The following is a 10,429-nucleotide window of genomic DNA, read 5'->3' on the forward strand; positions in this document are numbered from 1 at the left end:
AAATTTTAAGCTATACAAATGAGATTGCAGTTTCTGAATACTCCAGTTAATAATGGAAAATTTATGCTGCAGTAATTGGTTGGCTCCTCCTTGGTCATCTTTCCATTAATTTATTCACTTATCCATTCAATGAGAGAATAGGAAAGATGTATACATGGTTTATGTCCAAAGCCTTGAAGTGTGGCAGGGGAAGCTTGCCCTCATGGTCAGGAGATCATGTTATCATTTATAACTTAATTAAAATTGTTATATATGTGTATATATATATATACACACACATAATGAATATAATACTCCTGTAAGTTCCCTCTTTCTATTTTTACCTAATTCAAATTTCTTAATATGATAAATTAGTCATTAAAATATTTTGGTGCATAAGGAGGACATTTTTTGCCTTGTTGGAGATAGTAAGCTATTCATAACAACTAATTTCCTGCCAGTATAGGAAAATCCTTGATTTAATATACATCAAATATACACATTTATTTATTAGTGCAAATATCTGAAGATATCCTAAGGCATCCACATACATATATGTATACTTACCCATGCATATTCCTGCACATATATTATACATGCTGCCTAAATCTATTGATTTACAATTTCAACAAGATGTTTTAAAGTCCTTAGAAAAAATTTCAAAGAAGCCAGATATTGCTGTTAGCAAAATATTTAGCATTAACCTTCTCTTTTTTCCTTTATAGCAACTACAGGCTGCCATGGCAACCTTTCCCCCCAGCACACCACAGCTTCTCGGATAAAAAGCACAAGGCCTTGGAGACTTCAAATGTCTCTTGTACAAAGCAGTCTAAACCCTTTACCCTAGAGCCATTACCATCCTGTGCTTTAGAATGACTGGCTACACCATTTAATTTATTATGTCCTGCTTTTCTCTCCATTCAATCAATATCACTCCAGAACACCAGGAAAGAGAAAACCTATTATGTTTACTTGCACAGAGTAGATTCTCAAGAAATAGGTTTTCTGTATTTTTTAAATTATTCAATAGACTTCCAAGTAATTTTTATATGTATCTCAATAAATTAGGCATTTAAACTCACAAATTTCTTCTAATAATGGTCTTATTCACTCCTTCCTTTGTACTCTGGTCTAATCCACATTAACTACTGATAAGTCCACAAAAGTACCTTTATTGTTTCTGCATTAGGGCTTTCTTAGTCCCTAGACTTGGGAATCTCTTATTCCCCAAACACTCCTCACCCACCCACCAACTTGAATATTTAATACTGTCATTCAGATCTCAGATTAAGCTTCTTTCCTTCAAGATGCTCAAAACCCACTAAAATGGTGGTAAAGGTCACCATAGTACCCTGTGCTGGCCACTGTCACTCATTTGCCATTTTCTTTTAACTTTTTTCTATTACCTCAATTGACAACTAGTTCCTCTATTTATTGTAACCCCAACTTGTACTCCCATGGCCTGAGTTCCAGTGGTGTCACTCTATAAAGATAAAATGTTTGATAAGGGCCAGTCACCATGCTGGGGACCAGGTACAACAGTGAACCAGAAAAAAAAAAGTTATGCAGTAACTTAAGCTTACTCTGTACTGGAGGAGACATAAATTAAACATAGAAACAACATAGTAATATGACTTCAGAAAACTATCAATGCTTAAAAATAAATAAGGTCAAGCAATGGAACAGCATTATTGGAGATGGGCAAGAAATCTTTGGGGCAGATGACTCAGCAAGGTATCTCAATGAAGGCACTATTTAAGCTAGGACATGAAAACATCCAGGAGGAGAACTGGGAGGAACACTTTCTAGATAGAGGAAACCATGCATGTGCAAGTACTTGAAGGCAGGAGGATGGCACGTGTTAGGACATACTGAATGAAGGGAGACTGGCACGTTTGGGTGTACAGAGTGCATCATGTAGGGCTTGTAGGCCACGGTGAGAAGTAGAAAAAGCTTTAAGTGGCACCAAAATGTATTCTGGAGGAGTTAAAATTTCCTTTGACTATCTTTTCAGATATGGGTTGGCAGGGGACAGGGTAGAAACATTTATTGAGCCTACACAATATGCTAGGAACTGTGTTTACTATGTTTCATATACATGCACATTGAATTCTGTTATTAAGTACAAGAAGTAGAAATTCATAGATGAGTAAATTGAATTCAGCACTGGAAGTAAAAGTAACTCACCAGGAGTTCATGTCAAGGAAGTATAAAGCCAGGTTTTGGAGCCTGGTAATCTGACTCCAGAATCCATATGCTTAGCCACTGTGAAAATATTTTCTCAAGTATCTTGCAAAAGCCCACACTAGAGCAAAACTAAATTTGGAAATAATATCTTGGTCTGTGGAATTGCACTTTGATGAGCTCATTATAATGGACTCTGTGGTCGCCAGTGACAGCTTATGGAATGTCATTATCACAATCATCAAGACTAAATATTTAATGAACATCTGCTACCTGCAACATTTGCAGCTAAGTACAATGAGGATTACAAGAAGGACAAAATGTGGTTTCTGTTCAGCTCTCCCACAGTTTGGCTGGTGAGACAAAGCAAGTATAGGTGGCTCCCTATATCTACAGATTCTCAATTTACTGCCTTTTTTTCCTCTCCATTATTTCCTAAGCAAGGCAGTATAACAGGTGCTAAATGGCATTTACCTTATACTAGGTATCATAAGTAATCCATAGGTGACTTCAGGTATATGGGAGGATCTATGCAGTTTATATCCAATAGCACACCACTTTCTACACACACACGTGGACACACACATATGTATAAGGGACATTAGCACCCTTAGATTTTGGTGTCTGCGCTGGGGTACTGAAAACCCCTCTGGACACTGAGGAATGACTATAAATGGAAACTCCCCTATGGATGATAAATTGTACAACCAAGCATATGTGACCAAACTTACCATAGATAATGTTGGCCTGTGAAGACTTGAATAGGTGTGCAAGGAGCGGGGAGAGAAAAACAAAGTGTGGAGTGGAGAGGAAAGCAGTAGTATTTAAAGGCACAAGCAAGGAACGTTTGAGTGAAGGAGCAGTAAATACAGAACCATGCTGCCTTTTACTTTCTATCCTCACCTTTCCCCAATTCCCTCCTTTACCAATCTAAGAACCCAGATTGGAATCTGGGAATCTAGAAACCAAGACAAGGAAGGTTGTTTGTATTCCCTACCACAGAGAAGGGAAGGAGACCAAAAAAGTTAGAGGGACCTGCTACGAAAGGACTGATACCTCTTCTCCAGTTGAGCTTCTGTTTCAGGAGCAGACTTGTCTGCCCAACCAGAAAGCGAGCTGGAGAAAAACACCCAGGCTGAGGAAACATGTTGGGCAGGCCACCCTGGACATGCACTCTGAACTGTCAAGAGTGTTTCCCATGTGTCTTGACTGCAGTTGAGAACAGCACATCTTGCCAGTGCTTGACTTCATTAGCTTTACCCTGTAAGGAGTTTGAGATGGCATCTAAACACTGACCTTTAAATGGAAGATGACTTCTTGCGAACAAAAACCACTCTAGATGAAACAAATAAATAAAATCAACAAAAGCATTTTCACTAATCAAAGAAACTGAAAAGGCAACCTGAATTGTTAAAATATCAAAACAATTGTATGTATAAAAATGAAAATGGAACATTCTAATTTTAAACTGCTTTCCCTTCGAATTAACGAATAAGATGCATAAGTCTCAAATTTCCCAGGAAATTAGGATTTCTGCTAACTTAATGATGTAGGCAATATAATGAAAATTAATAGGTCTGTAGGTAGGAGGTAAGCAAAACACAGACAAGGAGATATTAGAAATCATAAAGCAAATCCCAAAGAGTTTGTTCAGCACACTAAACATTTTAAGAGTGCCTGGTAGGTGTAACCAGACATATAACTTGCTTGTGAAATTCTGCTGGAAGAGCAAGACCCATCTTTCTTGCAATCCCCCTCACTCAAGGTTAGCAATTAGAGCAGAGTAGTATCAGAATTTCCTTTTCTGCTATTAAGAATTATATAGCTTAAAAGGCATGTGTGTAAGTTCACTAATTATTTAATTTACTTAAACTGAGCTCAGGTAAAAGATAAAAGTATGCAAAAGCCCAAGAAGCTCCTGGGGTCAGCTGATTGTTGGGACTGGAACTCTTAATTGGCCTTGGTGGAGCTGTTTCCCACTAGCAGCTGGTCCTGGTCTGGAAGAGGCTTTGCTTGCCCTCATGCCCCAGTAGTCTCATCAACCCCCTGTGCAGCTGTGACTATTCTAATGTCTCCTCTGGCAGATGGGAAATGGGAATTCAGGGAGCACCTAGCATATTACATGCTCATCTTCCTCGGTGAAAAAGGTCATATATATTAAAAAGATGGCCCCCTTGGGTTATTGAAATTTTCTATTACTTGTATGGAATATTTTTATTCCTTTTTCTTTTCTGTCATTGCTTTCTAAGACCTCCAGGTGGCTCATTAAATCACAAACTTCCCTTCTTTGTAATTGAGGAGAACTGTGGTATAATGCTCTATAAACCAATTGCTCCCCATCCCCAAAATAATCTTCTAATAATATTTATTCTCTCACTCTTGTGTCTTTGTATTTATATAAATTTTTATTTTACATGAATATAATAGAAATAATCATTGCCATTTTTTTACTACTTAAGAATAATTTTAAATTCTAAAGCCTCACACCATTATGATTAACTAAATAAATACAAGAGAAGGTAGTTGGAATGATTCCGTAAGAAATAGTGATAAGGACTGGAAACAATACTTGATGGAAAAGAAAAGAACTTGATGGCTGTTTTTCTTAATTAGATGTCTGGCCTTGAACCATTTCCTGACCATTGCTTAGCCTTTCTGGGTCTAAAGCTATACATTTGGAAAATAGGAAATTTTAATTCTCTTCTTACATACTTCCTTCTTTGTAGCTATTTTGATATGTGGATGAACATTGGTGACTTAAATATATTTCATTTTACTTGTGATTTGAATAGGCAAAATATAATTTATCAGAAGAGTACATTAATTACCCTATTTTTGGATCTCAATAAGGAAGATGTTCTGCAAATCTGAATTTGGTTACAAATTTTACCTTTTCTTACAGGGTGGATACAGACATTGAATAAGGTTTAAATAATACACTACACATATGTGTGATCATCAGTCACATTCAAAATCAAAATCATTGAATATTGAAGAATACCTGGTAATAGCTAACAGATGTGATTGATTAAATAGGTCTGTTGAATTCACATACACACATACACAATATATGCATGGAGAAGCCAATGGAGTTGTTAATTCCTATTCCAACAATGTACCTAAGACTTTTATTTTTAAAAATTTATTTATTGATTTGAAGATCAGAGTAACAGAGACACAGAGAAAGAGAGACATATTCCATCTTCTGGTTCACTCCACAAATGGCCACAATGACTGGGGCTGGGCCAGCCTGAAGCTAGGAGCCAGGAGCTTCACCTGGATCTCCCACATGGATGCAGGGACCCAAGGACTTCGGCCATTTTCTGCTGCTTTCCTAGACCATTAGCAGGGAGCTGGATTGGAACTGGAGCAACCGATAATTGAATGGGTGCCCAAATGGGATGCTGGCACTGCAGGCATAGTTTAACCTGCTGTGCCACAGTGCTGGCCCCTGGACCTAAAACTTAAGGCTCATTCTTTATTTAGGTTTGATAGATGCTGCCTTGCTCATCTTGATGTTTCCTGGTTATAGTAGAGGTTTGTTGAAAGGTCATGCTAAATGAGAACCAGCTGCAGGATCTCTTCACAGCAGGGGGCAATATCCCTGCTGACTTAGGCATTTGCAGTCACTATTTCACTCTTAAGTCCATGAATGTTTTGTCATTTAACATGAAATCAGTTTTTTAAAACGTTCCGTGCTTACTTGAAGAGAATGCAATTTTTACTTGTTGGGTACTCTATCTCACATATAATGGATAAGTGAGATCAATTATGTTTATTATTTTGTTCAAATCTTCTAAATCCTTATTGATTTTTGCCTATGTATTACTTAACAGCTGAGAGAAATGTTAAATGTTTACTACATTTTTGGATATTTAGCTATGTCAATTCTTTCCTCATATAAACCAAGACTACAGTTCTGAATAAATGCAAATTCATAAGTATAACATCTTCTTGGTAGACTGATATTTTTATAATTATAAAACATATTTCTCTTTACCTCTGTAGTGCTCTTTTTTACTTATGGTCTACTTTTAATGATATCTACATCACTACACCAGCTTTCTTTTTGAATATATATACATTCAAATTTTATTATTGTATATCCTCACATATAAAGCAATATTTGAAAGACTTAAAAATTTTGGTCTGGGAATCTTTTTACATTGGGGAAATTATACTATATTCATGTATACTTATAAGGAGTTCTATTATTTGCTTGCAATGGTTTGTTTCCTCTGCACTCTTGCCATGCTTCAATGTCTAAAGCCTGTCTGATTGATGAAGGCTTCTTCATGTTTATTTTGACCATTGAGATGTTGGTAAATTGTCTCTGCCATTTGTGCACATGCCTTCTCTCTTGGTAACATCATACCTTAGTTCAGATTGCTCTTTCCATCTGAGTCTCAGAATAAGGGAAGAGGAGGAGCAAACTAGATTCTAACAAAGAACATAGAGCCAAGGTGCCAGTCTATTCACAGCTGCAAAGGAGCAGTGAGGAAAAAATAAACATTTTTGCAAGTAACAGTCATTTTAATTATTTTGGTATACATTTATCCAAATAAAAACCAATCTTGGGGCCAGCACTGTGGCATTGCAGGTTAAGCTGCCACTGCAGTGCCAGCATCCCATATGAGTGCTGGTTCAAGGTCCGGCTGCTCCACTTCTGATCCAGCTTTATGCTAAGGCCTGGAGAGCAGCAGAAGATGGCCCAAGTCCTTGGGCCCCTGCATCCACATGAGAGACCTGGAAGAAGCTCCTGACTCTTGGTTTTGGATTGGCACAGCTCCAGCCATTGTGGCCAATTGGGGAGTGAACCATCGGATGGAAGACCTCTCTCTCTCCCTGCCTCTCCTTCTCTCTGTGTAACTCTGACTTTCAAATAAATAAATAAATCTTAAAAAAAAATCTTAATAGAAATTCACCAAAAAGGTAATGTTGCCATGGAAAAATGTAGAATATATGTCATTGACTTCTCAGTTGGGAAAATTCTGAGGGGGGACTATAAAATAAATGGAAACTCAAATTAGGTAGGGTCAAAATATGTGGTAAAATTATTGCTTGTGATAACTTAAAAATCAAGTAAATCAGTTAATAAACTTGTAATGTTGCTCAGTTGCTGCTAAGATAGAATGTTAATATCTGTAGTAGATTGCTTTTAACTTCATTTCTTTTTTTAAAACAAAGATTGACAATACCGATAGACACAAGCATTTCTTTCTTTTCTTCTTTTCTAATTTTAACTCCCACTTATAGGAGTGTCCAGCTTAGTTGCTAGTTGCAATTCTTAAGTTACTATAAGTTAGAAATGAGTTCAAAAAAGATTGGTGTGTGTGCCCTCAAGGAATAAAAGAGAAGAAAGAGAATCCAGACATTCTGTTTCTTACAGGGTTAAAACATGACAGTTATTCATTTCTATTTAATATCCCTTGGTGAGATCAATCTATCACAGACTATAGTGAAGGACCTGCCTTTGGAATCGGATAGACCTGATCGATTTTCCACCCCTGTTCAGCTACTTACTAGCCAGATGGTGTGGTATATCACTAAGAAAGCTGGTTTCTGCCATGATTATGAACAACACACAATTCTAGCTGATTATAAAAACATTATTTCTCAGTTGTTTGTCCCACTCATCCAATGTGGGTAGCTGAGAGATACTGTAGTTCTAGTTCTAGTCACTCAGGGTTTCCGACGGATAATCTGGGTGGGCTTTATGAGAACACTACATTTTGAACAAAACTGCTTAACACCAGCTACAATGACATATGGTCCAATATTCAAATATTTGTGCATAATTTGCCGGCGCCATGGCTCACTAGGCTAATCCTCTGCCTTGCGGCCCCGGCACCCCAGGTTCTATTCCTGGTCGGGGGGCTGGATTCTGTCCCGGTTGCCCCTCTTCCAGGCCAGCTCTCTGCTGTGGCCAGGGAGTGCAGTGGAGGATGGCCCAAGTGCTTGGGCCCTGAACCCCATGAGAGACCAGGATAAGTACCTGGCTCCTGCCATCAGATCAGCGTGGTGCGCCGGCCACAGCGCGCTGGCCGCAGCGGCCATTGGAGGGTGAACCAACGGCAAAAAGAAGACCTTTCTCTCCCTCTCTCTCTCTCAATGTCCACTCTGCCTGTCAAAAAATAAAAAAATAAAATAAAATAAAAAAACAAATATTTGTGCATAATTTGTGTTTTTGACTTAGTTAATACTTACTAAACCCTGGGTAATTCTATTATTCATTCTTTTAATTGCTCTAATCCTTTTAATGGTGACTTAGGCACCAACAACTGATACAGACACTGAAGAGATGGTAAAGGAGGCACAGATAGCATGTGGCATGGGTACCTGTGTCACAAAGACTTGTGAAGCTGTAAGGCCACTGTTCAATGCTCACCTAGAAAAATGCTGATGTATCAATGACAATGGCATTTTGTATTTTGTCACCTTTCATCAGATTTCATGTAACTATCATAGAGTTTTTGAAGTATGTGTTATTATGTTAGTATCTTGTGAAGTAGGTGTTATTATCTTATGAAATGGCACAGATAAAGAAATTGAGGCCAAAAGGTTGAGGAATTTACTCAGCTTTGCAAAGATAGAAGATAGCTTAGCTAGGATTCAAAATTAAGTAGTTTTAATCTAAAACCATGAGTTTGACCACTATGCTTTGTTGCTTCTCTGGAAGTCTGGAAGGCTGTTCTCTATAAAATGAATTTTCATTACTTCTACTTTCAGAAATTCTAATTTCTGATTTCTCCTTCAATTCAGAAATTCTGGAAATATTTCTTAAAATATATTCTCACATTTTACTGTTTTCTCATATAACTGAAGCTCTCAGCTCTAATAGAGGGTCTATTTTTTGATGCAAAGATCTTTTCCTTCTCTTTTTAATATCATTTATTTTCCTCTTAGGTCTCTACAGAAGAAGGCTTGAATCTGGCCCGAGAATATAACTGTGCTTTTTTTGAGACCTCTGCAGCCCTCAGATTCTGTATTGATGATGCCTTTCATGGCTTAGTGAGGGAAATCCGCAAAAAGGAATCCACACCATCCTTGATGGAGAAGAAACTGAAGAGAAAGGACAGCCTCTGGAAGAAGCTAAAAGGCTCATTAAAGAAGAAAAAAGAAAACATGACATGAGATCCCTGTTTTTAAATCTCTCTCTGAATTTCATCAGTCAGAAAATTCCAGGTGTAGCATTTTGTTTCAATATTCTCTGTCTCTGTCTCTCTTTAAATGTCTGCCTGTAGGTAAAAGCAAGATCTGCATAACTGTACCTCTTGAGATAGTTTTGTTTTGCCTTTAACAGTTGGATGGATTTTGTCAATCAGCCGGATATGCTGTTTAGTTTTTACAATATATTGCTAAATAAAATTGACATTCCAATTGCCTCATTTCCTTTTAAAGAGTCTAGCTTCATTTGGTATGCTGTCTGGTTATAAAGGAAATATGCAAAATTGCAGCCAGAATGATAAAAGGCTCAAGGGATCTGCCTCTGCCTGATAACACTCTGGTTGTTTGTATTTCAGGAATCTCAGTAAATAATGAAGGAGTTCAGGAAATAATTCAGAACAGGAACTTGCAGCCTAAGTGTGGAAGTTGTATTGCTTCTTAAATGTTCCAGAGATGAACTTTAGAGAAATTGTTAACAATAGGACCTGGTTGTGGGTCTCTGCAGAGTTGAAATTAAATATTCCCATATTTACAATGTTCTGGTCCCTGTTAAGGGTTGGCAAAATTATCACAGTGAAGTCACTCTGCTATGGCTGAAAGATATCATCTCTGCAGGGGTAAGAGGGCCGCTCCTATGAATCTGACAATTTATATAGTCATGAAGGGACACTTTTCTCTTTCCCACTGAGGCTTCCCTCGTAGATGTCTGCATCTGCTAGAACCACCCGCAGGGCCAGAGGCTCAAAGACTCCAGACACCCTGTGCTCCCCTTGGATTTCCAGAACCTCTTGACACTTCTTACATGAAACGCCACCCATTAGAAGGTTTCCTCCTGTTTGTTATATACTGGGTCATCATGAAAAGTGAAATTGTCCATTCACTCATCTTCACGATTGTGTAAAATGGTTTATTTAAATTCAAGCTCAGAAAGAACATTATCACAGACAGTTCTGAATCTTAAATAGACAAGTGGTGAGAGAAAAACCAAATGCCAAGCATGAGATGGAATCCATCAAGCCAATCTTCATGGGTTGGGCAGCTTTTATCATTAACTAGGGAGTGGGAGGGCTGCGGGATCTTCTTCATTCGATATTCTGTC

The 10,429-nt window shown here is 37.8% G+C and overlaps 1 protein-coding gene across 6 annotated transcripts in view; it reads left to right on the forward strand.

The window, feature by feature from the left end:
* RIT2 (Ras like without CAAX 2) overlaps positions 1-9,551 on the forward strand; it is a 346,805-nt gene extending 337,254 nt beyond the window's left edge. For 5 of the 6 annotated variants that reach the window (XM_089304901.1, XM_051851090.3, XM_070049812.2 and 2 more), the window contains one exon: positions 9,070-9,541. In XM_089304901.1, coding sequence (XP_089161027.1) covers positions 9,070-9,297 — 228 coding nt within the window. In that variant the 3' untranslated portion in view covers positions 9,298-9,541. 6 annotated transcript variants of the gene reach the window in all.
* Positions 9,552-10,429: the final 878 nt, after the last annotated feature.

Source organism: Oryctolagus cuniculus, chromosome 10 (assembly GCF_051225735.1).
Source record: "Oryctolagus cuniculus isolate XC-2025 breed Fujian yellow rabbit chromosome 10, ASM5122573v1, whole genome shotgun sequence".
In the NCBI taxonomy this organism is placed as follows: Eukaryota; Metazoa; Chordata; class Mammalia; order Lagomorpha; family Leporidae; genus Oryctolagus; species Oryctolagus cuniculus.